Raw genomic sequence first — 27,972 nt, 5'->3', positions numbered from 1 at the left:
TCAGTGTTTCCCCAAACCTGGGAAGGATGTCTAATTTTGTCCACAAACCAAAAAAATACTACTTTTACATTTATTTAATAATCAGATTAATAGATTAATTGATTTATCGTTGCAGTATCTAGTTTAATATCCCCGTTGTGGATTTAATAAAGGATTATCTTAAATGTCAGGGAAAGATCAATCGTTTCCCAAACCTCAAACTGACGACATCCTCAAATATTTTTCAAATAAGTTATTCTGATCATAGTCATAGAGTCACAGTCATAGAGGAGCAAAAAAAATTAAATGTATATTATTTTAATTCATACATAGTATAATGTATCATGAAATACTTTTGCGGAAACAGAACCTTCTCTATATCACTCTAAACGTGTTGTGACTCCGCTACAGTAATACAACCAAAATGTTTCATGGGAATAAAAATATGCAGTAGTTTATGTACATTTTACATTAAGTTTTTATATGTGTATGTATTATTTATTATGGTTAGACAAAGGTTATAAATAAATATAAATAGTTATCAATTCAGCAGCCACTGGAGCTTCACCTTCATTCAGAACTGACTCGATGTTCTTTGGATACAGAACCAATAGAACTGCACTTTACAAGTTCAAACTGTGGAGGGCAGCATTGCACCTTCCTGCGTTGAACTCATTGTTCCTGTTGAGATTATTATTTTTTCTCCAACGGTTATCGTGCATAAAAACTCTCGGTGAAAAATGCGATAGTAGTCGACAGCGAGAACCCGTCCGTAGCCCCGGGGCTCTGTAGCGCCCCCAGAAGCCGTGTCATGGTCAGACGAAAGTCATCGGATCGGTATGAAATTTGGTGATCTTGTCGGGCTCACTCCAAAGTTTCTTGAGGATTATTTTGCCAGAGAAAATGGCCAAAAAAGCCAAATATTTTGATTTTTTTCTTTCGTGTCTACACAAACTAGTGTAAAATGACATTTAAAGTTAAAAATAAAAGTTAGTGCTCTCCAGGCATGATGCAGCAGTTCCAGCTTAGCCTGAGTAGGTTTTTTATTTAATTTTATGACTTTCTAATAGTTAAATTTCCTCTGCAGCCATTGTTTTTCTTGGAATAACCTTTATCTTTATCCTTCACTGCTCACTCAGTTAAGATTAAATAGCATGTCATAAAATCACGCTGTTGCCAAAACACTTCATAAGTAAACAGTGACATTAATACATATAATGCTATAGTGACTGGGATTCCCTCAGGCTGAAGCGTACACTACGTCAGGCGCATTTATACTTGGCTGCATAAGGTGCTCACTGAAAAGAACTATGATTAGATCAATTCCTGAGGCTTTAGCTTCTGTAGGTTTGGTATTCTTCGTGTCATCTCCTCTTTGTCTACAGTTCTGAGTAATCGAAACTTCTTTCAGTGTAGAGCACACACGGGCAATATAAGGCTCTGGGGCCTGATCTGGCCCGCAAACAACTCTTATCTGGCCTGCGACGTCCTCACAGTTGACTTTTAACTTGACTCTACTTGCTCAGGTTAAGGAAGTTTTTAAACACTGTAAACACGGATCACACATTTCAGCGTCACGCCTTCACAATACAAGCATTAAACTAGTGAAACACAGCCTGACTTTTATTTTGAAATCCACTTAGGAAAGGAAATGTATCAGTGAGGTTATGACACAGCTTGACACTTTGAAGGGAAGGGAAGGAATAATAATAATTCAAAAATTGAAAAACACGAGGAACAAGGAAACAACAAAAGAGCAGGACAAAACTGAACAAAATGAACAAAGACACTGGGAGCACAGTCATGATGAGGAAGGCAGGGGCAGAACAGAAAGTTAAACTTAACAAGGTAAAAAACTGCAAAATAAAACAAGGGAGCAAGGAACAGAATACGCAACAAAAAACACCTGGAGAACTCTACTGTGAATTCTGCCAAAAAAATATGTCATTCGGCAGTTTTGACGGGGCAAACACTTCTTCTGTTCTGTTGCTGTATACACACAAACGCTCCCTGCTGTCAGGTCTGATAGTTTTGCCTGACAGAGCGACGGAAAAAAGAATCAATAAATACCAAAAACGGTGGTGGGCCACAGGAAAACAGGTCAGGATCCACCTCTGTTTTTCTCCTCTTTCCTTTGCTACATGTTCACATGGAGCCATGTTTGATTGATAATAATAGACATTTTTGTTTTGTATTCTCCACGTTGCCAGGCAACGCCGGATCGCAAGGCACAGGAAGTGACGTGCTGGCTGGTTCAGGCCTACGACGAGCTCCTGGAGGGATGGGACTCCACCGAGGGAGAGAGCTACTCCGAGAGATACCACGTACGTTCACAGCTTCTTAACACTGTGTTACCTCACGTAAATATGCGATTCACTGAAAATGTGACAGGACAAGATGGAGGCAGATGATCCGCTAAAGATGAAGAATACCAAATGTAGCTGTCAACACTGCTCTGACGTCACATGACTAACACTGTGGGTGTCACTTTCCCTCCCTCAGGTCTTCCAGACGTTCCTCGTGTCCTTTAACGAGCAGCGACGTCCCATCATGCCTCTGCTGACGGCGATGAGACGAAGCCCGAAACTGAGCGAGGAGCAGCGGGCTCTCAGAGAGGCCTGGGACGCGCTCACCGAGAAGGTCAGTTCATCTCGTAAACGTGTCAGCCCATGGGACGCGACTCACGTTTGTTTACGCCACCATGTTGGCAGGAAATATGTCCATGGATGTGAACAGCGCCCGCCGCTTCCTGCCAAAAGAGTGGCACTTTAGTTGCATCACGTTACCGGAGTTCTATATTTGAATTAATTTGTTTTTATGAGAATGATATCGTCCAGCTTTATGCAGACACTTATCATTCTTTAATTCCCAGTGCTCTAAACATCTTAAATTAATTAACAATAAGTAATTAAGGTCACCTATACGTCTGTAATGACAATAAAGTTCATTCTAATTTGTGATACTCACTGTACGGCTGTGCCTGAACATGCCGTCTTTCTCTTGGCGTTTTTTAAATCTCCAGCTTCGTGAGTACAGAATCGAGTTGGACACGAGTCTTCCGGCGCCGCTGGACGCGGTGGCGCGCTGGCTGCTGAGAGCAGAGGGCGCTCTGTCGGAGGAGCAGGGTGACCCCCAGGACCACGGCCGCGCTGCTGACGAAGCCCGGGAGAAACAGGAGCTGCTCAAGGTGAGGCTGCAGTACCACTGAACCTGCTCTGTGTTTGTGACCAAAGTGGTGAAAAGGTCACAAAGGTCAGTTTTTGGAGTACATATTTTCACAACACCACTGTAAACATCCATTCATCCATTCATCGTCTAACCTCTTTATCCTCACAATGTGTGTGTGTGTTTGGCTTCTCCACTAACCCTGAACTTGCATGAGTTGAGGGTTATGATCGCATGATCATAAACCTTTTTTAATCGTTCATATTTGGCAAAGACGTCTGTGACTTAAATCTCTGACAAACACAGGCTCCTCAGGCTGTTTTTATTTTCTTTTAAAAACAATTTCATCTCAGTATCGCTTCATTTACTGTTCAGAGAGAGTGTTTTTTTGTTTTTTTATTAGTTTACAAAAGATTGTCTCAGCTTGTCGATGAACGTGTGAACGAGAGCTCACTGCTGAATGTTGCCGCAGGTTTGCCTGGAGGAGATGCCGCAGCAGCTCAAGACCTTTCAGTCCTTCCAGAACTTGGATGAGTTTGGAAATGTGATTGTTCCCACTGACAAGATAGACGAGCTGAAAAGAAGGTGAGGCTGCTTTTCCCAGGTGAGGGTTTCGAAATGAATTGTTTGTGTTAAAATCAGTGACCGAAAACTGAGCAGGGTGAAGCCCAAGGCTCATTTTGGTCTAAACCAGGGGTCTGCAACCGGCGGCTCTGGAGCCTCAAGTGGCTTATTGGCCCCTCTGCAGTGGCTCCTTGTAGCTTTGGAGAAAAAAGTAGTGTTTATTTTTATTTAATTTCCACGTTTTTCACCCTTTTTTTTAGAGATGAATGCATAAAAAGTGTTAAATGCGGTATTAAAAAACTCCCCAAATTTGGAGTCCTGTCCATCTTTGGATCCATGTACGTATTTATGCAAGGTTTTCTCAAGCATGAACTCCATAAAATGAGTTTTATTAAAGTAGATTATCTTTAAATATGTATAATATACATGAAATTATCTTAATTTGAAGAGTCAAATTTTCCAGATTAATCTTATTTGGGCGGAGCAGGGAACAAAAATGGCTCTTTTCATTCTAAAGGTTGCAGACCCCCTGGTCTAATCCCATGGTTCTCACGCTGTGGAACTCTCTCGACTATACCAGTGTGTGAAGTATTTGTGAGGTGAAAAGTCCGTAGCTCGTAGTCTCAATTATCCGTATATAAATACAAGGAACGTTTGTCTCTTAATCGCATTACTGACAAAGTTCGCTTGACAGGCTTAAAACTTGGCGGGTGTTTCTTGGAATTCTTGGAATAGGACTTCCTCTAAGCAGTCGGAGAGGGAAGAGGGCCTGGTGGAGACATAGAGCTGGGTGTCATCCGCATAGCAGTGGAAGAAAATGTTACATTTTCTGAAAATATGGCTGAGGGGAAGGAGATAGATAATGAACAGGAGGGGCCCCAGGACAGAGCCCTGGGGAACACCACATGTGACCAGAGAGGATTGGGATCTGTTGGAAGTGGTCGGAACGCTAGGAAGTGAACCAGGTGAGACATGTGCCAGAGAAGCTGAGTGAAGTGAGTCTGTCCAGGAGGACGGGGTGGAGTGAGATCTAGGAGGATGAGGATGTTGAGGAGTCCAGAGTCAGCTACCAGCAGGAGGTCGTTGGTGGTTTTAACAAGGACTGATTCTGTGCTGTGGGAGGATCTGAAACCAGATGAAGAATAACAGTATTATTAACGTTTCTGAGGAAATCTGAACAAAAGCCTGTTCCCGTTACCTGGTCGGTATTGAAAGTTTTCTTGTAAATAGTTCAATGTTGTTTTGCATAATATTGGCATTTTATTCAATCACACTTAAAGATATTTTTTGCTGGTCAAATAAGTTTAAACATTAAAAATTTAAATGGAAAGAAAATTTAATTTGTTCTCAATTCCAGTTTACCCTTGTTTGTTTGACCTTGGCTGGCTGTACCTCGTAACCTCGTGACCACTCCATGGTTACCGTCCTCTTCCTTTGTTCTCATTTGACCAAACCAAGCACACGCTGCCAGCTGGACTAGAACATCTTGTGCTCCATGTAGTCATGAGCAGTCCTTATCATACCTGTCCAAAGTCTTAGAGACAGGGTGAGGAGTTGACGCGTTCAGGGGCAACCTCCTTTACTTCAAAGGGAGGGAGTCAGTCGAGGTGGTTTTTGGCGTCTTATCAGGAAGCCTCCCGGCCCGCTGGATGCTGGAGGATTTCCAGGCACAACTATCTGGGAAGAGAACCTCGGGGCAGACCCAGAACCAGCTGGAGGAATGACGTAACCCCCCCTGTGGCCTGGGAATGCCTCAGGATTCCTCGGAAAATTGATTAATAAAAATAAGAACGATTTTTGTTAATGAATGAGTGAATGAGTTTTTGCTTGACCCACAGGTGGACACGGCAGGTTTTTGGGGTTCCTAAGGAGTAAACATTAAATGAGGGCCTTTTCTCACCTGCACTTTCATCCTCACCAGATTCACCGGCGTGAGAGTCACCGCCAAGTACCACGGGGTCAAGCTGGAGTACCGGGAGCAGCGGCACACAGTTCTGGATCTGTTGGGGCAGATCAGGACCAAGCTCCGTGTTTGGAAGAGGCCGTTCATTTCTCCGGAGGCCGTCAGGGTGTTGCTACAGGAATGGCATGTGAGTCAGAGTCTCTGTTCTGGTTTTTTAAAAACATACCTTAACAGCTGGATGTGGGCCAGAGCTGAGTGGCTTGTTCTATGTTATCATATAAGTGAGATTGAGGATAATTACACTCCTTTAGTTGTAGACATTGATCTCAGAGGGTTTTCCCCGCTGACTTTGGTGATTCCCTTCACGTTTCTTTTCCTAGTTCTAGCAAGCGCTAATAAACAGCGTGCTATTCCGCACTATAAGAGAGCTGCGACTCAAAAAAGCTGAAAAATCCCAGAAACTTGTTTTCATTATTTAAAAAAGATAATTTGACTCCTGTCATCCTGTAGAGGGCATTATTTTTGTTCTGTACACTAACCAGAGCAGCACTCGACTAACAAAGTTTTCAATTCTATTTCATAGAGTGATAAAAATAAATAAATAAATCCACACAGCTCTCTAAATAAATTCATGTTTATATGCTTTTTCATTTGCTAGAATGTTAGCACGCTAGGGCTAAATATGCTAAAATGAATCATTACCTTTCAACTGTATACTATATACAGTAGAAATAGTATATATACTATCGATTTATTTATGGAATGAAATGTGTTGTCCTCTTCTCCACCGGGGGCTGAAAAGCCCCGTTTCAGCTTGTTAGCACGAGTAAGACGCAGTAAGGTGTCGGGTGTGTCTGTCGTTGTGCTTCTTCATGTTATATTGTCTTGATATCGCAATACTAAAAGAGAATTTACAAAACTTGTCCGTACTCGCTGATTATGCAGGCTCCAAGAAAAAGAAATACTATTTTAATGGAACAGAGCAGAGCATGAGGAATAATGAGTGAAAACGGCAGAAGAACACTTCTCAACATCTCTGCAGACCAGCTGATGTGGAGAAACGATGCAGTGGCCTTCATGATCATGCTAAACATGACACTGAAGCTTGTTTCATTGGTGTAAAAAGGTCCCAGAACACATGCTGTACGTAAATGTGTGTTTTTACCGCAGGAGCTGGTGAACACACAGGAGCTCACGTCGCTGCTGGAAGCAGCTCTTCATAAACTGAAACACATTTCTGAGAAATACTCCAGCAAATCTGCGCTTGGTGAGTGTCCCGTCGTTTCCCCGTCTCTGCAAAAACTCTTTCTCTGAGGATCAGAACCAGGTCACGGGACTGGTGTGTGTTTGCTCCTCAGCTGCAGATTATCAGCACGTCAGTCAGCAGGTGAAGCAGCTGGAGGAGGACACTGCTGTGGTTCTGGAGGAGGTGACCGCCACCAAGAGCACCATGGGCCGGGTGCTGTCGGCCTGGGACTCGTACAGCGACTGCCTCAGCTCCCTGCAGGCCTGGCTGGAGCAAAGCTCCGCCGCGGTGATCCCCGGACACAGACCACCGGTACTTTAGACTCACTGAGAGAGAAAAAAGGAAGATGCTTGTTTTTAAGGTTTCTCTAGGAGTTTTGCTTTTCCTTCTACACACGCACACACAAGATTAGGTTCATTTCACTCTTTGTGCTTTACACAGCAAATATAGACCGCGAAAATGACAAACACAACACATCCTGTTCCTATTTCAAAGTAAAAGCACTCCAGTGTTTCACTCCCCTGTATCCATTCTCTTTTATTCCCCTTAATTAAGCTTTATTGTGAAATATTTGCATAAATGCAGAGATGTGTCTAAAGTGATTATTACACTTATGGGTAGTATTTTTAATTTCTCCAAATAAAACCTCCAAAATGTTGCACACTGGACCTTTAACTTGTATTTATTATTTACACAGATATATGGCCATATGCTGCCACAGATAAATGAGTTCTATTACATCACCTCCTACAACCAGTGTTGCCAAATAAGTGACTTTGTATCTAGATTTAGCGAGTTTTCAGGCTGGCTTTGGCCTCTTTCCACCAAAGGTAATTGTCAAAACAATACAACTCAATCAATAATGATACAATAATATTCCTTCCTTTCTTCCTTTTGCAGAAAATGTCACTTACAGGATGAATTATTCTGCTTCATATTTGAAAGTGCGTCCTCTCGTGCTTCAGACGGATATATTTGTGTTTTTTACAGGTGAGACCTGAGGCGATGGCGGAGTGGGGCTCACGTCAGGCTCACCTGAACGAGGTGGGCAACTTCCTGGTCGAGTCGACCGACCCTCAGACCAGCAGGAGTCTGTCAGAGGAGCTGCGCAGGGTCAACATGCACTGGGCCGACTTTGTCAAGAAAAACACATTTGTGAGTCACACTCTGTTTCTTCTCTGTTTATGTACTGTCACTGTCGAGTGACTCCTGACAGCAGGCATTCAGAGGATTAAGTGTCTCGGAGTTTTATTGTTACATAAATTCCCACACTGTAAACAGGAGTGGCCTCAAGTTTAAAAGGTGTACTCCACCTTTAGTTTTTTGTTTTGTGTCCCTTTCAAGTGCGGCGCTTTACTGATGTTGCAAAATGTGTAACACCTCAGTCTGTGTGTTTGTGAAAGAAATGTCATTAAAATAACAATTATAAAAAAAACAAGATTAAAAATAAACCAAACAGACTCTTCAGGTTCTACCTCTTCAAGTTCTACCTCTTTTCGTTAACATATTTACTTTTCTGGGTGTTTTTCAGGACAACGTGACGGAGCCCGGTGCTGAAGTCCAGACCAGACCTCAGGACCCGCAGACTCTGATCCGAGAGGCCACTTTGATCCTCAAGGAGCCTTTGGAGGCAACGGCAGGTCCTTTGCGCACATACAGAAAAAGATTACAGGTATGGAGCAAAGGCAGCACAAGCTCATCGTTAAGCAGATTAGAATTCATCTGTTTGACTGTTTGCTCTTTTCCCTTCAGTTCATCATGAGGAAGCTAAGGGAAGTGGATCTGGAATTTCTCTCCTCAGAATATCCCGCAGATCAGTTGCAGAAACTGAAGCTCACCATACCTGAAGTATGAATGTTTTTTTTTACTCATACCTATCTGTGTTAAATCAAGGCTGTTCCACACTAAATAAGAACAATAATTTTCCAGTCTATATCGAGTAAGTGCAAGCCTTCGTAACAATTTAGGCTATCGTGGTATTTATTTTCATGAGTTATAACCAATTGGAATGCTTTGGAGTGGATGCTTTCTGTGTGGAGTTTTCACGTTGTATTGAATTGGACGCTCTAAATTGACCGAGGGAGTGAATGTGATTGTGTGAATGAATGTTTGTTCATCAGTGTGATTGGCGACCTGTCCAGGGCGTGACCCCGCCTTTTACCCTCGGATTGGCTCCAGCTCTCCACCTCCCTCTACCCTAGATATTCAAAGTCTGTAAAAGTGTCTGTCGCATGGCGACAGCAGTTTTTTGAAGGTGCCCATTTGTACTCAGTGCTCAGCTGTTCATTGTTATGTGACTCTGTGATGTCACCAGGTGATGTCGACCCTGTGTGAGGCAGAGCAGGTGTGTATGGAGCTGCAGCACAGTGTCTCGGGTCTGGAAAGTCGCCTGGCTGAACTCCTGCACTGGGAGACAGAGGCCAGAGAGCTTTACCAGCTGCTGAGGGCGGCAGAGCGACAACAGCATCAGCGGGGCCAGGATCCACGAGCCAGGGTAAGAGTGCAAGTGTTGCATGGTTAAAAAAGGATTCTCTGCTTTATGCCCTGTCGTAAGATATCGTTTTGAGCAGACACTGATAGTCCTTCTGCATTGTGTTCTCCCACAGATCTTGATTTCCCGTGGTCTTCAGCTGGAGGGCCAGGTTGTGACGGAGGAGCAGGACTTGCAGGTGATGGTAATGACAAATCAGAAGAGTTCTCCCATCCAGTACCTCCGTGCCACCGGTATTCAGGACAGAGTGCGAGCAGCTGTTGCACAGTCACAGGTCAGCTGACTTTTTGTAAACTGACTGCACAAACCATTGACTTCTTTATGTTGTTTTGGAAATAAAAAGTATAGCAAGAGAAGCAAAGCAGCTTATGCCGGTTTTTGCCAATGTGTAATTTCAATTCCAGGAAGCCGTTGGTATGCTGAGCAGCCTGGGAGCTAGAAGAGACAGAAGCAGAAGCCCCCCAGAAGAATCCCCTCCACCAAAAGTTTTTATCCAGGCTCAAGAAAAACCTCAAAATCTGAGACAGTTGGACGCCAGGCAGCCGACTCAGCAGCCTGAGTCAAAGTCAGTGTCTCATCAACGCCACGGAACCTTTGTTCCCAAGATATTGGTGCAGGAATACAGAGAGCAAACGACAACATCTCCTCCAATGCCGTATTCCTATGCAGACGCGGTGAAGCAAACAAGGACAAAGACGCCACCAGAGGTCCAGTTTCAGCCCTGGTCAATGACTGCTGTGTCAAAACAACAGCAAACTCAGGAACCACAGCAGCAGCAGGTAGAAGAACAGCTCTACAGACAAGATGAAAAAGAGTTACAGCAGAAACAATTCAAGCAAAAGCAACAGCAAGAAGTGGAACAGCAGGAACCGATGCCACCGCAGCCACAAGAATGGCAGCAGAAGCAGGAACAAAAGTCGATGCAGCAGCAGATAGAGATACATCACTGTCAGGTTCTGCAGGGAAAAGAGTTGCCTGAGCCTGGAAAACAGCCTTCACTCCAACAGCCAGCTGTCGAGAACCTTGCTTCAACCTCCAATGAGCTTCAAAGCAGAAAAGCTCGGGCCATGAAAAACCGGCCTTGGCTTCAGAAACCAGTCTCAGAAGACCAAAAAATCTCAGCTCCACATCCGGAAGAGGAATCTGCTCAGAACCTTATTCAAGCTACACAAATACAGCCAGATGTAGAGATGGGAAGGGTATCTGTTCAAGTTGTACATCAGCATACTGGAGATCTTGAGCCTCAGCCACAATCGAAGGCCAAGGCAACTAAGCAGCTACAGCAAAAGCAAAAGGAGCAACAATGGCAAACACAGCAATCTCAAAATCAGCAACAAAAGGAACGACATCCAGACCGAAAGGAGCAGCAGGAGCAATTACCACGACCAGAAAAGCAGCCCAAGCAACCAGAGCAATTTCAACAGGAACAACTAAAACAAGTACCATCACATTCTATTCCTAGACAGACACAACCAGATTCAGATGCCAAGGTTAAAACCCAGAGTGTAACTGTGACTCAACCTCTCCCACAAACTCAGGCACAACTCCAAACCATGGTTCAGTCAGCATCTCAGACAACTGTATCCCACACTATCACAAACACCCAGCAATCATCAAAGACCATGTCACAAACTAGCCAAGGTGAGTCGCAGGCACAAGACCTTCCACCGGCCCATGGCCCCATGAAGACACAGTTATCGACCCAGCCACAAACACATCTCCAAGGTCAGGCTCAGCCCCAGGGTCTTGCCCATGGTCCAGCTATAGCTCAAGTGCAAACATGGGCTCAAATTAGACCCTCTTCACCAATGCAGGCTCCACTACAGGGCAAAATTCAGCCTCCTGTGCCATCCCATATCCAGCTGCGTAGTCATCCACAGTCATGGGCCCCTGTCAGGTCCCCCTCCCCTAAGCCACCTACACAGGCCCAGCAACAAGCCCATGGTCAAGCAGTCGTTGATCCTCAAATCCATGCCAAGTCTATGGTCCAAGCTAAAACTCATCCTCAAACAATGGCCCACTCAGAAAACCTTGCCCAATCAATGACTCAGGTTCAATCTCTTCAACAGTCCATAGCCCGTCCTCAGACTGATCCTCAGTCCATGGCTCAACTTCAAACCCATACTCAGTCCATGGCTCGTCCTCAGACCAATCCTCAGTCCATGGGTCAACTTCAAACCCATCCTCAGTCCATGGCTTGTCCTCAGACCCGTCCTCAGCCCATGGCTCAACCCCAAACCCATCCTCAGCCCATGGCTCCACCTCAAACTCATCCTCAGCCCATGGCTCCACCTCAAACTCATCTCAGTCCATGGCTCCTCAGCCGATCCTCAGTCCATGGTCCTCAGTCCATGGCTCAACCTCAAACTCATCTTCAGCCCATGGCTCCACCTCAAACTCATCCTCAGCCCATGGCTCCACCTCAAACCCATCCTCAGTCCATGGCTCGTCCTCTGACCGATCCTCAGTCCATGGCTCATCCTCAGACCCGTCCTCAGTCCATGGCTCAACCTCAAACCTATCCTCCGCCCATGGCTCCACCTCAAACCCATCCTCAGTCCATGGCTCAACTTCAAACCCATCCTCAGTCCATGGCTCACCCTCCACCCATGGCCAATTCTCAAACACATAGCCAGACTGTGACCCATATTCAACAAGTACCCTTGCCAAATCAACCTGCACGTGTGATCCAACATCAAACCCAAACTCAACCTATAGTCCAGCCACAGGGCCATTCTCAGCCTATGATTCGGTATCTAATGCATGCTGATTCATCAATGCAGCGCCAAGGTCAAATCTCACCTGCCCAGATGCAGGCTTGGGCTCAAGTCAGAGCTGCATCCCCAATGTCTGCCCAGCAACAACAGGCGCAACCTCACTCTTATCCACAGGGTTATTCCCAGGTTCAGTCACCATCACAGCAGTGGACACCCAAACAGGAACCACAGAATCAAGCCTTTTCACAGCAGAGACACCCCATTCCTCAAGCTTACCATCAGCAGACAGATCAAACCTCACAGTCTCAGGCATATCCAGCTGTCCAGATTCGTCCACAGTGGGCCCATCCTAGGCCCCAGCAAGGTCCTCAAATAGGGACACCTGTGTATGCTCACGTGGGGCCAACATTTACTCTTCCTCAAACACAACCAATGCCACAAACACAACCCCCAATAAGGCCTCAGAGAATGCAGCAGCAGCAGACACAACACCAGCCCCTACCTTATCCTCAGTCCCTCTCTCAGCAATATCCACAAGTCCCTCATCGACATGAAAATCAGTATCACCCTCGACCTCAAATGCAAACTCAAATACCTTCCCAATCACAGACAGCACATTTAGCCCATCCTCCACGTCTTTCACAGTCCCAGCTTCAAACACAGATGCAGACCCCATCCCAAACAAACATCCCAACACAGCCAATGGTAGCTGAAAAATCCAGTGCTGCGCAGCCTCAACAGGCTCAACAGCCTCAACAGGCTCAGCAGCCTCAACAGCCTCAGCAGCCTCCGCAGACTCAGGTCAATCTTCAGCTCCAGGAGCTCCCTCCACACCCCAAATGTCAGGCCCAGCAGCCTCCGCAGACTCAGGTCAATCTTCAGTTCCAGGAGCTCCCTCCACACCCCAAATGTCAGGCCCAGCTACAGCTACAGCCTAAGATTCAGTCACAAGTTCAAACAATAGGTGAAGCTCCTTTCCAGCCCACATCTCTTGTCCAACCTGCAACACAACCAGAGGTTCAATTGCCACCTCAAACTAAGGTTTATTTACCAAACCAACCTAAGACTGAATCAGTGCCTCAACCTGTATATGACACTCAGTTGCCACCACAAGTCACAACTCAGGCACAGCTACCACCACAACTTCAGCCTCAACCTCCACAGGCCCAATATAGCACACATTCCAAGTCTCAATCACCCTCACAGGAAAGACCTCATACCCAACCAATTCCTCCACAGGTGACTGTGCTGCCTCAGTCCCAGGCTGAGTCACCAGACCTCTGCATCAAACCTCCAGCCTTGGCCCAGGCACCTCCACAGGCCTACACAGAGGCTTACACCAAGGCCCAGGCTCTGGCCAGGAATGGCTTTGAGGAGGCAAAGCACTGCCTACAGCAGCACATCCTGGAAGCCATCAATGTCTTCAAAGACAAATGTATCTCAGCCGAGCAAATATCAGTCAAAGAGGTAAAACTAAAACTGATATTCAGTCACTAGCTTTTTTCAGACATGCATTGAAGGCCATATTTTCTTTGGAGATTGTCTGGAGGAGCTGTATGTAGTGTAAGAATGTGACTTCAGATATTCTGTAACTTCAATTGCCAGCTCCCGAGACAAATCTCCAGATAATGTCCAAATAAGCCCATATGAGAACACAGCATGTGAAGCTTCACATTGTAATTAACAAGTCTGTGGGTTTTCTGCCTCATGTAAACGTGAACCAGACTCCAATCCTGGCCTGGATGCTCTATAGTTTATCATTGTGTTTGTCATATAAGAGTGGCAAACTATGGAGAATGTCAAGACAGAATTATTTGGAAATTGTCCCAAGTTCATGTGTGATATTTGGTTTTTGTTGGTTCGTTTATGTGAGACACACAGTTTAGCCCCATTTCCACCAAGTGGTACATTACGGTTCAGCCTGAAATGTTGAGCAATTATTTGCATTTCCATCGTCAAATCTTGAGAAAGGGCACCAAAATCATGATCTCAACCATCCCGGTTTTTGGCACCCTTCCGTTGGGGTCTGGCTCCAAATGGGTGCAGCTAGACCACACTGAAGTCCACACACCCAACAGTGGAAATGCAAGCCATATCGGGGTCAACTGTTCCAAACCACTTGGTGGAAATGATTAACTTTTTAACTTTATATCACACAAAATGTGTGGCTGCTAGTAAACCGATTTGCAAAGATTTGAGTGTGCAACTGTAATATGTCTCTTTGATATCAGGCAACACTCAAGACCCTGGACCCTGAGTTACTGGACGAGTTCCTGAGAGCAGCCAAGGGCATGGAGGCCTTTTGCACTCCGTCACAACTCAGAGATATGGAGTTTTTCACCCAGTCTGTCATATCACAGTGGGAGGTAGAACACTAGCTTACTTACTTTGCAAAGTTGTGCATGCCTTATTTACAATGAGGCTTCATCCTGTGCTTTCAGGTACAAATATGTTTAGATAAAAGCTTGTGCATGTCTAAAAGCATTGCAACATTTTGTACTATTGTCAGCAGCTTGCTCAGTTGATGCATAAACCTTTTTTTTTTAACATGTTATGTGCATTTTTTTTCTTTTTTTTGATTATTATTGTGTTGTATTATATCTCCCAGGCAGTGAGAACTGAGATCTCAGGCTTTTTGCAACAATTACGGTTTGAAGTAACAAGGCGAGACTTTAACACAGCTGCCCTGCAGTGTGAGATGCTCTTAAGCTCTGGCTTAGAAACACAAATTCAGGTAGCTGAACGACGAAAACAAAGCTGTGGAAGGGTGTGCTTCAGTGGATGGGTGCTCTGCCAGCTTCTCTACTCTACTTAACTAACATTCTTTTCCTTCCTTCCTTCTATGCCTTCAAGGAGACTGGCAATGAAACTTGGTAACTGTTCTGGTATCTCTTAAAGAGAGTGCTGTTTTTGTTGATGTTGGCAAGAAAGGGGGAAATCTTACAAGAGTAAATAATGACAAAATGACAATGAATGACATTATAAGGTGTGGAGAACAAGACAAAAACATTATCCGGAAAAGATAAGAACAGCATTCTTCTTTTGTTTTGTTGGGTTGTGCTGGGGGTTGGTTTGTTCGTTGGTTTCTATCTATAAAGCCATTTTACTCAGAAGTATGAACAATTCAAAATGTAATCTTGTAATTTTTAGATGATAATGGCATGGTTGAGCTTGGGCTGCACAATACACCGTATCATTTAAGAGTCAATGTCACAATGTTGCCACATTGAGGACGTGCAATGCTAAGTTGGGTCAATTAGACAAAGCATCGTGCCCAATTGAGCCCAATCACGACCACGTTCAGTGGTTATTTCAAGTACTGAACGATTCTGTGAACAGATCTTTTTAAATCGACTGATTCTAATGATTCAGTTACACCGAAAAACAACTGCTTTACAAGTCACTAGTTTGTGTGTTTGTGTCGCGTAGAAAAAACAACGTCATGGCAGTTTGACGGCGGTTAACTCCGCCCCGAAATTGAGGACATACTTTAGTAGTGGAAAATAATACCAGACCGGGTAAAATTGAGCCACGCTGTGCAGAGTCGTGCTGGAACTGCATAGTGGAAAAGCGCCATGAATTCCCACTTCAAGCCCATGCCCCACCCGCTTACGTAGCCTAAAAAGAGTCCTAAGTGGGCATAGGTTTGAAGTTATATTACACAACTATATAGCAATATTGTGCAGCCCTAGTTTAAACAGTGTATATATTGTGTGTCCGTGCATGTATATATGACTCTAACACAAACAAAGAGAAAATATGAAGAGTTTTCTATGTATAAATTCAGGAATTAACCACGTTACTCGCGTCACACCAGGCCTGCTTCTCGGTGGACGGCAGCTTTGCGCAGGCAGGGCAGCACCTGGAGGCTCTGAGGGAGCTGTGTGACACGCTGAGCCCGGAGGACGCTCACCGCCTGGCCCAGACCCAGCTGAGGGAGTGTGAGAAGAGGCTGGCTGCCATCCAGCACCAGTTCAGCGGAGACCAAGACGCACCACTCCCCGAGTCTAGGTGTGGAACACTCACTGTGAAGTATTCACTCACTTATTTATTTCCTTTTTAACACCACATGACATCACATTTATTTAAAGAGAGAATTTTAAGACCTTGAAACTTCATATGGAATAATGTTAAATCTATGCACTGACTATAAGAGTGTAAATAATTCATGTTTGGGCTATTTATTTCTTCTTTTTATGAGATGAATTGCTGTGATGTCGATATTGGACGGAGGAGGAGTGATTTCAAACCATTCTACTGCAGACGTTAGATTTTGTCTTAACCGTTTCAAAGGAACACAGATGACTGTGCTTATGTCCTTTGTTCCACAGGATCTCTGTTGCCTTCAGTGAGGATGTGACCGCGCAGAAGGAGCATGAAATGCCTCAAGTCTGTGTGGAGGTACTCCTCTAAAATGTTAACATGATTCCAACAACATACCTGGATGCTGAAGATCAGATCAGCATCTTTTCCAGCCTGACACTGAGCAGCTCCAGAGATGGCAGAGATTTGAGGTAACAGATAACACGACGCCATTATTGTTTTTTCAGGTGTCCCAAGTAACGATGAAGACCCTCAGTGTGGAGAAGAGGGAGGTTGAAAAGCAAACATCTGTAGAGGAAGAAGTGACCAAGAAGGAAGCTTCAGAGAGGTAGACACTGTTCAGAGAAGTCTGCACCTTCATAAACCAGCACCACTCGTGTTTTATTGTAATCTCTTTTCACCATTTCATCCCCAGATATGAGAATTGTAAGAAGACGCTGCAGGCTCAACTCGCCAAAAACGAACAGAGCATCAAGGACGTCCCATCGGACGCAGTCTCTCTCAAAGGCTTGCATACAAGACTGCAGGAAATACAGGTACAGCTACTTATCCGATAGTAGATTAGGAGTAAAATATTTACTGCCGTTTCCAAAATATCGAAATTACGACCATCACAATATCTTCAAATGTTTTGTTTTGGTACACAAAGATATTGAGGAACACATTTTAGAAGCAAAACTTCTTGTTTTTGTTCGTTTGAAAGACCGACACAATCTGAGTGAATGGTTGTTTGTCTCTGTGTGTTGTCCTGAGTCCTCATTTGGAGGATAAAGCAGTAGAATGAATGAATAAAAACAAGATGAATCAATTCTGAGTTGAACCCTTTTACTTCCACCAGTTCTTGAGGCAGGAGACAGAGTCTCTGTGGTCCGAGTACGGACTCCTGTGGTCCCAGGTCTTCCAGCTGAGTGGTAACACAGGTCTGGAGCAGGAGAAAGCGGAGCTGCAGGAGCAGTGGCGCCGCCAACTGTTGAACCTTCAGAGGAGAGGGAGTTCGCTGGGCGCCGCCCTCAGACAGATCGACTCCACCGAGAACCACATGGTGGACTTCACGGACCGCATGGACCGCTACCTGAGGCAGCCCAAAGACATCACGGCTTTCACGCTGGCTAATACCAACATCCTGAAGGACATTAAGGTCTTCTGTCAACCAAACTCAGGTGCTGTCTCTTCACGTTTGTCATTCATTCTCAATTCATACTCTGCTTTGATATGTTTTGCACCAGGAACTGGATGACAACATTCAGAATGAGCTGGACCAACTTTCCCGCTTGGACCCTGAATCCAGCGATCTGGACCCCAGAGACTGTTTCCCACTGTCCCGCGAGGTTGAAACCCACAGAACCAGCCTGGACCAGCTCCGACAACAGGTCCGGAAGAGCAAAGCAGCCGCCCGAGCCCTTGACCGGTTCCTCATGTCCCTGCGCACGGTGGACGAAGACATCTCTGGAGTCCAAGGGACGCCCTGCAGCGACGCTGCAGTGCTGCAGGACGGTCGCTCCAAGCTGGCGCTGATCCGACAGAGCATCGACAGTCTGAAGGAGAAGGCTCCTCAGCTGGATCTGCTCCTGCAGGGAGCCAGGCTGACCATCACCCGGGACGGCGTCCCGGCCTCCTGTCTGGACATGGTGACCGCTCTGCTGCGGAGGCTGGAGGAGGCCGACAGCGGCTTGGCCGCTCAGCAGCGGGGTCTGGTGAAGGAGACGCAGGGTAAATCCCTGGGCCTGAGGAAGAGGGCGCTGCTCGTGGAGCTGAGGAAACTTCAGGACACGATTGAAACGCAAGGCCTGAAGGAGCCGACCTTACCTGCTGTGCAGCACAGGTGTGTGTCCATGTGTGTGGATGATAGCTGTATATGATTACTTGAACCCTTCTTTATTCCAGTGGTTTAACGCGATTCATTTTTTATTATGAACTATGTATTGTTTCATATCAACACAAACACTTTTACTTATCATAAATGTCTTCTTGAATATTTGTTCTTGTGATATCACGATGGAAAATCACTGATATAACTGACCAGACTCCACACTCATTAGCCCCCATGTCATTTGAGTTTGAGAGCCCAGGTGTACAACTTTTTAATCTATGAAACAATGTACACAGTGTACGTGTGTATGGGAATGTTTTCTCTCTGTCAGCTGAACATAATTGTGTCGTTTCCCATTAATTTTCTTTGGACGAGAAAGAGCGATGAGTAATGTCCTGACGTTTTGAGTCAGTGAGATGAAAAACAATGAAGTTAAAAACACAGGTTAAGACCATGCATTGAAATTCTTACTTTGCTTGCTTCACTTCACCGATGCAAACAGCAGCACTGGGGTCAATAAAACAAGTTTAAATTAAGAAATAATCAATGACTATTGCAAGTTAGAGTGTGGGAAAAACTGTCAGTCCTGTGGTGTGTGATTCCACTCTCCTGTAGCACCCCCCTGAGGGAAGCAGTGTAAAACAAAGGGTGTGTGTCAATGTGTGAATGGCTGCAGTGTTTCGTTTCCATCCTGTCGCCTGATTTGCTTGTGATTATTTTTCCAGACTTCGCGGCCTGTCAGATTTGGAGGGCCAGATTCAGAGCCTGCATGCAGAGCTCCAAAATGTCCGTGACCTGCAGGAGAAACAGGGAGGAGGAGAAGACCTCCTGCAGGAGCTGGAGACTCAGTGGGGGGACACTCACAGAGGGTTTTCTGACCGGTAAGTTTTTGCACATGAAACTTAGGATAGTGACCTTTTAAGAATATAAAGTCTCAAACGAGAACAGACGGGATGAAACAAATCAAAACTGGGAAGAAAATGACAAGTTCAAACAACGTCTGCCTCTGTGGTCGCAGGAAGAAGCAGTACAGCCTCCTGCTGGAGAATCTGAAGAAGTTCCAGAGCTGCCGCAGTCGTTTGAGCAGCACCATGCAGAGGGCGGAGCAGACCGTCAGTGAGCAGGCGTCGTACATGGGCAGAGACAACCTGCAGAGAAGCATGACCAAGGTGGGGGGGTTCACCTCATGACCTTTCTGAGTCAAATGTGTCACGAAATAGCAACAAGACTCTCACACACTTTCTTTAATTTGGACCTAAAGACCTAAATGTGTACATTTATCCAGGTGCGTGACATTAAGGAGGAGCTTGGTGGTCTTGGGGAGCCCATTGAGGAGATGAGAGGTGTTTGCAAACAGTTGCAGACACAACTGAAGAAGTTTCCCGACTGCAGCGAGAGTCCATATGAAGCAGAGGCCCACACACTGATGGACAACTACCTGGACGTAAGAACCAGTGCATGACTCTATGTTTTTCTGCTGAAACTGAGTTGGAAACATGAAAATTGTGACCTTACTTGTACAAAGAAGACTGAAGTGTGCTGTTTTTTTTCAGGTGACAGAGAAGACTGACGCTTACATGGACAACCTCCGGGTGGGACTGGAGCTGTGGGACAAGCAGCTGATGCTCGGTGGAGAGGTGGACGTCTGGGCGGGAGCCAAACTCGCCCTGTTTGCTGAGAGCCATCCCTTCTACAACGAGCAAGATGTACTAACCATGAGGGTGAGATTCACAAGGAAGTAAAAACTTCCCAACACTTACCACTCAGGTTTTCATTTTCACGACGTCGTTATGAATTTTATTTTGTAGGATGAGATTCACACTCACGAGGAGAACATTGAGCATTTCCACAAAAAGTCTGTGGAGATCCAGGAGATGCTGCAGAGTCAGGAGGCTCCACTGGAGCTGCAGGTGAGTTGAAGCATGGAGAGATCCTCTTTAATGGCATTTAAAAGAACTTCATAACTCCTGTGTTTTAATCGACTTCTTCCAGGTGATGGAAACACAGCTGAGGAAAAGGATGGAGCAGGTGAAGGAGCTCTTCACTGACTGCACCGACGTCTTCGAGGAGCTGATCGCTGTGAAGAAACACCTCGCTGAGAAGATCGATGAGTGCCAGTCAGCTGTGGAGAGCATCCAGTGCTCTCTCAGTAAGACGGATGCTTCATCGCCGAAGGTGGAAGAACAGATACAGGTACACAGATGTTCTGTGGTTGTTCTGTGGTTCTGAGGTACCAGATCCTATCTTTTTTTGGTCCTGACATCAGTTTCTCCGTCAGGATCTGGTGAAAGATCTGCAGGCTCAGGAGGAGCAGGCTGAGGCTGTGTTGAAGGAGGTGGCGTTGGTTTCCAGTGTGGCCAGTTCTCAGGTGCTGGAGGCTCTTTCTGTGGACTCCGACAGGCTGAGGGAGGCCATCTCCCGCACCAAAGACATGATCCACCTGAAGACAGAGGAGAGAGACAAGGGTCTCCTCAAAGTGCTCCAAGGTTCGTGCCGGAACTCTGGAAGACAGATTTTAGCTTTCCTTAATAATCAGCCTTTACCAAGTGGAAAGTGGAGTTTGTGTCCAGTCTGTACACCACTCTCTCTCCTGCACAAAAATCCATACAGAAAATCTGTGATTTTTTTTTTCAACTTTTTTTTCCTTCTGGTTTGTTTGATAATGAATTGATTTCTATTGTAATTTCTCTTTAGATGAAAGGAAGTCATTTGAAGGATGGTACCAGGACCTGCAGTTGTCTGTCAATGAGTGCTTTGAGAACCCTGAGAGCAGAGCAGACGTGGAGACGTCTCTGCAGAGACTCTCTGTAAGTGGATGGATTGACTGCAGACGTGTCAGGAATCAAAACCTCTCACTCACACTCACCGTTTCCTCCTCTGTGTGTCAGAGTTTCTTAAAATCCAACGACGCAGAGAGACGCCTGGAGCAGCTGAAGGTTCAGCTGGACAGAGGCAGCCAGCAGGTTCCTCCTGAGCAGCTCGCAGAACTCAACACCTGGCTGAAGGAGCAGCGGGAGGAGGTGGAAACGTTCAGATCCCACTGCCTTAACCGGCAGCAGCAGATGGAGTCGCTCCTCGGCGACTTAAACAGGTAAACCAAACGAAGGTTTCACACTTTTTCATTATACGTTTCTAAGAGTTTCTTGACATGTTCTTGTATTCTTTCTCCTTTTTTCCCCTCCAGTCTACAAAAGCAGCACGACAGCTTCCGTGAGTGGCTGCAGGTCACGGAGAAACAGTCTGCGGTGTCACAGAAAGATGAAGATCTTCTCAAAGACCTCCAGGACAAGAGGTGTCTAACACTCAAACTCCTACTTTATTCATCCCCAAACTGTGAAATGATTGTGCAACGGTAGCTCTTTAACTCTTTAACACTAAATGTAGTAAAATATGAGATAAAAGCAAAAGATACATGTAAAGAATAATACAATAAAATAAGATGTCAAAGAAGATATAGACAGCTGAACAAGCCGGTAGAAAATATTAAAATAATATAGGGTTATTTGTGTTTTAGTTACATTATGGGATTAAATCATTGTTACATAACAGATAACATAACAGACATTAGTTGTTACTTTAACAAAATGCAGAAAACCAAATAAAGATATTCTGTTTCCTCTCACTGCGGAGCAAAGAAACCTGAGCATAATTATAATATTATCGTTTTTATTTTATTGAAAACTCAATAAATTCAAACTGATTAATGAACTTTTTCTAATTAGTTGGTGATTGATTTTGTTATCCGTAAATAACTAATTCATCAATTTACCAATTTATCAGTTTATCATTCTCTGCATTTATTATTTATTATACATTTATGATTTTAATACAAAACATTATCTTTTAGAGTAAAGGCTTTGAACTAGGAATCCACAAAGCAATACAGAATGACCAAATCCAGTGTGATACATCTTTCCGTGTAACAGCGGCAGAGCTGAGGCCCTGAGGGAGCTGCTGGCCTCGTTACGCAGACAAGGCGTCAGAGCCGAAAGCCTCCTGAAGGACGGCGATAACCTGATCCAGCGCTACAAGAACCTGGAGGCCAGGCTGCAGAAACGGGCCAAGACCCTGAGTGACCTGCAGGGGGAGCACAACAGTTTTAATACCCTGACTGAGAGCACAAGGACCTGGATCCGAAACCTCCTGCGACCCCTGACCGACACCGACAGAGAGGCCCAGAGTGAGCGCAGCGGGTCCTGGATCAAAAACATCTTTAAGTTCCTCAGCAAACCTGGAACTAAGAACCAGAGTGAGGAGATAAAGAGCACAGCACAGGTCAGTGGAGACAGATTAATCCTGGTCTGGTTTAAAATCTGATCTGGTTTCAATATGAATATTGGAGGAGGTCCTAATAGAAGGCTTGTAATGTAACGTGGAGTTGAGGCTTTGACCTTGCCGGTCTTTGAGGCACGTACCTATGTTCTCACAGTGTTTTTACTTGTGCCACCAGACGATCCTGACCTCCAAACCTGAAGGAGACTCAAAGCTGGAGAACCTGAAGAGTCTCAGCCAAAGTCTGTGTGACCACGAGGACCTGGACGAAACCAGGAGACAGGACATCCAGCGCTCACTCAGAGACACAGAGGAGCAGTGGAGAGAAGCTCTGCAGATGGCCGAGGACACTCTGAGCGAGGCGGAAAAACAGGACCTGTTAGACCAGGACCTGGATGCTTTAAAGACCCTGAACGAAAGTGTCCAGTCCTGGATACGAGACCAGGAGGAGAAGCTGCAGTCTGTCCACAGTCACATGCAGGTGGAAGAGAAGATACAGGTCGCACATGTGAGTTCAAAACAAAAGTGTGTTTATGTATAATTTGAAAAATTGATTCATTCAGTTGTTTGATTTCAGTTTTTTTAAATGTGAATATGTTTAGTTTATTTCTCTTTTTATCACAGTAAACTGAATATCTTTGTTATCAACTAAAAATAATATATTATCCATGGAAATAATCACAGATAATTCATTATAAATATAATCAGTCCTACAGTCCTCCTGTGATATTTGCGAGAAAATCATGCACATGAAAATATAACAGGAACATCAGAAGCTCCGCCATTTAAGGAACCACCACACCCAAGGACAGACCAAATTCAGGCTAAAAGACACAAGAAAACTGGACCAAACTGAGGCTAAAATATGACAGAAAACTGGACCAAACTGAGGCTAAAATATGACTGAAAAACTGGACCAAACTGAGGCTTAAAGATGACAGAAAACTGGCCCTAACTGAGGCTACAATATGACGGAAAACTGGACTAAACTGAGTCTAAAAGACTAACGGCAACTGGACCAAAATGAGGCTAAAATACTAACAGAAACTGGACCAAATCAAGGCTAAAAGACTAACGCAGGACCAAACTGAGGCTAAAATACTAACAGAAACTGGACCAAACTGAGGCTAAAATACTAACAGAAACTGGACCAAACCAAGGCTAAAATGCTAACAGAAACTGGACCAAACCAAGGCTAAAAGACTAACAGCAACTGGACCAAACTGAGGCTAAAATACTAACAGCAACTGGACCAAACTGAGGCTAAAATACTAACAGAAACTGCACCAAAGAGGCTAAAATGCTAACAGAAACTGGACCAAACCAAGGCTAAAATAAGCAACTGGACCAAACTGAGGCTAAAATACCAACAGAAACTGGACCAAACCAAGGCTAAAAGCTAACAGAAACTGACCAAACCAAGGCTAAAATACTAATGGCAACTGGACCAAACTGAGGCTAAAAATACTAACAGAGACTGGACCAAACTGAGGCTAAAAGGTGAAAAAAAAAAACTGGACCAAACTGAGGCTAAAATAGTAACAGAAACTGGACCAAACTGAGGCTGAAATACTAACAGAAACTGGACCAAACCAAGGCTAAAAGACTAACAGCAACTGGACCAAACTGAGGCTGAAATACTAACAGAAACTGGACCAAACCAAGGCTAAAAGGTGAAAGAAAACTGGATCAAACTGAGGCTAAAATACTAACAGAAACTGGACCAAATTGAGGCTGAAATACTAACAGAAACTGGACCAAACTGAGGCTGAAATACTAACAGAAACTGGACCAAACTGAGGCTAAAATACTAACAGAAACTGGACCAAACTGAGGCTGAAATACTAACAGAAACTGGACCAAACTGAGGCTGAAATACTAACAGAAACTCCAAAACCTGAAATACTAACAGAAACTGGACCAAACTGAGGCTGAAATACTAACAGAAACTGGACCAAACTGAGGCTGAAATACTAACAGAAACTGGACCAAACCAAGGCTGAAATACTAACAGAAACTGGACCAAACTGAGGCTGAAATACTAGCAGAAACTGGACCAAACTGGCTGAAACTGAAACTGGACCAATGAAATACTAACAGAAACTGGACCAAACTGAGGCTGAAATACTGGAAAACAGGGCTGAAATACTAACAGAAACTGGACCAAACTGAGGCTGAAATACTAACAGAAACTGGACCAAACAGCGGCTGAAAGAACATTCTGCAGAGACTCTATAGCCACATGTTGGCCATATAATGGGATGTTTGTTGTTTTTTAGGACACACTAAACTCCAAACATGAGGGAGAATCAAACCTCCAGGATCTAAAGCAGCTGTGTCAGAAACTATGTGACAACCAGACTCTGGACGAGAGCGGGAGACGAGAGGTTCAGGACGTGGTCGATCAGACAGAGGAGCAGTGGAGGAAAGTCATGAAGGCAGCGGAGGAGACTCTCGACGAGGCAGAGAGAGACGCGACGGCCCAGAGTGAATTAAATGCTTTTAAAATTCAAAGTGAAGACGTCCAGTCCTGGATGAAGGAGCAGAAGCAGAGGCTGTTGTCGCTCGGTGGCCAAACACAGTTTGATGAAAGGTTACAGATTTCACAGGTGAGTTGTGATTCAAAATCTCAGCATGTGACATTTGTGCATGTGACATGCGTCACGTGACTCACGTTTGCTCACACCGCCGCCATGTTGGCAGGAAAAGCTCCTTGAAAACAAACCGCAGCAGTCCTGGTTTCAAGCTTTATAGAGTTCACTGTGCACTTTAAATCCAGCGAGATCGACCAGTATGTCACAAAACTGAACATATCTGATCCTTATACTGCCCCCTGGTGCTTTTCACCAGTATGGACACAGCCGGAGTGGACATTATTCCAGACCAGCAGCATTCCATCCCTCATTCTACTCCAGACGACGCTTACACATCACACTAAAAGCATGAAAAATCTATTAAGTTAAATAAAGTAAGATTTTAAATACTAGACTAACACTTTCACACCATCAGGTAAGTTACATTATACTGCATATATTTCCTTTATCTGATAAAATGTCAACAAATTAGCCACAGAAATTTAAACAGAAAATGTTGTGTTTTGTGTGTGTACTGTAGTGCACGTACATGCAAATAAAAATGTGGTCTACCTCTATGTCACATTAATAAAAGATAAACTGCTCATTATTTTCTGTTTTATTACATTGAAGTTTTAAGTTATATAATAATAATTTAAATAAAGGTTTATACTGGAAACGGCTCGAGCGCAGGGGTCTACAACCTGCGGCTCTGCAGTGGCTTCCTGCAGCTTTGAAAAAATTGTGTTTATACTTATTTTATTTCTTTCTTTTATTATTTCTTTCAAAGGGAACACTTGTTTTTTAGGGATCTGGTGATAAATGAAAGTGGGTTAATATTTCGTCCACTAAAATTGTGCGTCACGTCCTTTGTCCGCGTCAAATGCGATATTGAAAATGTCCCAGAACCCGATAAAAACATGTTTGATTTCATTAATGCAACAAACTGTGTTTTTTTATATATAGTGCATCTATATAAAACTTCATACATGATGTAATCTTCATTTCATGGATCAAATAGTTTTTTGCGGCTCCAGATTACGTTTATTTAGGTGGAGGAGGGACAAAAATTGCTCTTTTATCATTAAGGTTACAGAACCCTGGGCTAGTAAAGCGAGGGTTTAGGGAATAAATGTAGTTACGACAATATTAAGATATAAACATAGAAAACTAAATGCTTATCCGCTGGATTCATGATTTTTAAGGGTTTTTCGTGACTGAGAAATCTCTGTGTTCTCACCCTCAGACGGTTTTGTGCGAGGGCGAGTCCAAGCTGCTGGTCCTGAGGACGCGAGGCCAGAGTCTGCGAGAGCGCCTGCAGGAGAGCAGGAGAGCGGAGGTGGATCGGCCGCTCTGGGACACGGAGCAGCAGTGGACGTCGGTCGTGCAGGCCGCAAGTCTGGCAGAACTGCGGAGTCTGTCTGACGACTTTGACGCTCAGAGCAAAGACACTCGCGCCTGGGTCAGAGAGCGACAGCAGAAGATGCAGTCGGCGGGTTTTCAGACGCCGCCCGAGGAAAGACGTCTCACAGCTCAGGTTTGTCTGATGTTAAAGGTCCAGTCTGTGACCTTTAGTCGTGTTTACTGCAAGAAATTTAATGTAATATGTGTGTAATGGCTTTTAAATTAAAATGATCTGCTTTTCACAGCCTTAGATCAGTGTGTCCCAAACTATCATGACACAATTCCAAATATGGTGTCATTTCTTTGACTAATTTACAGCCATATCTGTAAAAGCTAACATCATTTTGAATTGGGAAACTAATAATCTCAAACAGACGTTTGATAAATGAATTAAAACCCTATGTTATGCATGTTATTTAAAACAAATACACATAAATCTTAACGTAAAGGTTGTTTGGGGACCCAGAAATAATCTGTGTGACACGACCCAGCGTTTGGGAAAGAAGTCAGAAGCTTACAAGGCTAACAAAGAAGAATAGCATTCTTTCTGGTCTGTGAAGGCCACCGTAGTTCCCGGACTCACTCGAGAAAAGCAAGGGTGGGCAGAAGAGTCCTCCATGTTTTTAGTTCTGCAGCCTCTGGCCACTAGATGTCACTAATTGTACACTAATGTACACTGGACCTTTGAAATAGTGTCAGTTTTATGGCAAATTCTTGAGTTATGCATCCATAAATCCACCGAAGTCTGTTAATCAGCCATTGATTAACCAATGAATTGTTACTCAATGACTTAATTAATCACTCAACTATTTTGATAATTGATTCATCGCTTGTAGTGTTTTTTTAATAATTATAACAAGTGAATTTTCAGCTTCTTAAATGTGAATATTTTCTGGTTTCTTTGCTCCATTTAACAAATAAATCATTAAAACTAAAACCAAACAACTAATCAATTAGTCGAGAAAATAATGGACAGATTCATCAGTGATGGAAATGATGTCCGTAAATCTGTTTTAAATCGTTATCTTGTTGTTGTTGTTTGTAGACCATCTTGGACGCCAGACCTGACGGCGACTGTAAGGTCAACAATCTGAGGAGACGAGGCCAGAGCGTGTGCGACCACAAAGACGCAGACGAGGGCAGGAGGGAGTTTGTTCAGCGGGCGGTCAAAGACACGGAGGATCAGTGGAGGACGCTGCTGAACGCCGCCCAACAGGTCAAAGGTGACGCGGAGGCTCAGGTCGCCGACGACACAGAGAGGAGGACGTTCCAGGTGAGAGAAGTCTCTGTATCGCAGTTAATGTTTGTACGTTTATACACAAAGTACAGGATTGATAATATTAATGAATTTGTTGATCCAGGTGCAAATCTTCACAGTTTAGTGCAAAGTTCTGATAAAAATCTGCATATCTACTGCCTCTCTGGTCATTGTGGCTGTTTAAGGTACTGACAGAGAGCAACAGCTGTTACCAAGAACCAGCCTGACACACAAACACTCACTCTGTGTCAAAACATGGCTAAAAAC

General features: G+C 44.5%; 2 protein-coding genes across 2 annotated transcripts in view; both read left to right on the top strand.

Annotated features, from left to right (window-relative positions):
• LOC122783093 (nesprin-2-like) overlaps nt 1-11,642 on the top strand; it is a gene marked incomplete at its 3' end in the record, with an annotated part of 34,847 nt that extends 23,205 nt beyond the window's left edge. The window contains exons 12-24 of the mRNA XM_044047741.1: nt 2,190-2,303; nt 2,482-2,619; nt 3,002-3,166; nt 3,617-3,729; nt 5,630-5,798; nt 6,782-6,878; nt 6,970-7,169; nt 7,848-8,012; nt 8,389-8,529; nt 8,610-8,705; nt 9,172-9,351; nt 9,464-9,622; nt 9,753-11,642. Of these exons, the coding sequence (XP_043903676.1) occupies nt 2,190-2,303; nt 2,482-2,619; nt 3,002-3,166; nt 3,617-3,729; nt 5,630-5,798; nt 6,782-6,878; nt 6,970-7,169; nt 7,848-8,012; nt 8,389-8,529; nt 8,610-8,705; nt 9,172-9,351; nt 9,464-9,622; nt 9,753-11,642 (3,627 nt within the window). The remainder of the gene's footprint in view (nt 1-2,189; nt 2,304-2,481; nt 2,620-3,001; nt 3,167-3,616; nt 3,730-5,629; nt 5,799-6,781; nt 6,879-6,969; nt 7,170-7,847; nt 8,013-8,388; nt 8,530-8,609; nt 8,706-9,171; nt 9,352-9,463; nt 9,623-9,752) is intronic.
• A 55-nt stretch (nt 11,643-11,697) lies between these two features.
• LOC122783437 overlaps nt 11,698-27,972 on the top strand; it is a 58,070-nt gene continuing 41,795 nt past the window's right edge. The window contains exons 1-23 of the mRNA XM_044048230.1: nt 11,698-13,532; nt 14,297-14,431; nt 14,674-14,799; nt 15,883-16,076; nt 16,397-16,466; nt 16,616-16,716; nt 16,804-16,924; nt 17,227-17,526; nt 17,615-18,210; nt 18,924-19,079; nt 19,217-19,367; nt 19,484-19,642; nt 19,752-19,919; nt 20,007-20,108; nt 20,191-20,391; nt 20,477-20,684; nt 20,893-21,005; nt 21,087-21,289; nt 21,383-21,490; nt 22,125-22,473; nt 22,649-22,978; nt 26,290-26,580; nt 27,493-27,720. Coding sequence (XP_043904165.1) covers nt 11,700-13,532; nt 14,297-14,431; nt 14,674-14,799; nt 15,883-16,076; nt 16,397-16,466; nt 16,616-16,716; nt 16,804-16,924; nt 17,227-17,526; nt 17,615-18,210; nt 18,924-19,079; nt 19,217-19,367; nt 19,484-19,642; nt 19,752-19,919; nt 20,007-20,108; nt 20,191-20,391; nt 20,477-20,684; nt 20,893-21,005; nt 21,087-21,289; nt 21,383-21,490; nt 22,125-22,473; nt 22,649-22,978; nt 26,290-26,580; nt 27,493-27,720 — 6,243 coding nt within the window. The 5' untranslated portion in view covers nt 11,698-11,699. The remainder of the gene's footprint in view (nt 13,533-14,296; nt 14,432-14,673; nt 14,800-15,882; nt 16,077-16,396; nt 16,467-16,615; nt 16,717-16,803; nt 16,925-17,226; nt 17,527-17,614; nt 18,211-18,923; nt 19,080-19,216; nt 19,368-19,483; nt 19,643-19,751; nt 19,920-20,006; nt 20,109-20,190; nt 20,392-20,476; nt 20,685-20,892; nt 21,006-21,086; nt 21,290-21,382; nt 21,491-22,124; nt 22,474-22,648; nt 22,979-26,289; nt 26,581-27,492; nt 27,721-27,972) is intronic.

This window comes from Solea senegalensis, linkage group LG16, assembly GCF_019176455.1.
Source record: "Solea senegalensis isolate Sse05_10M linkage group LG16, IFAPA_SoseM_1, whole genome shotgun sequence".
NCBI lineage: Eukaryota > Metazoa > Chordata > Actinopteri > Pleuronectiformes > Soleidae > Solea > Solea senegalensis.
This window is presented reverse-complemented; position numbering and strand designations above follow the sequence as displayed.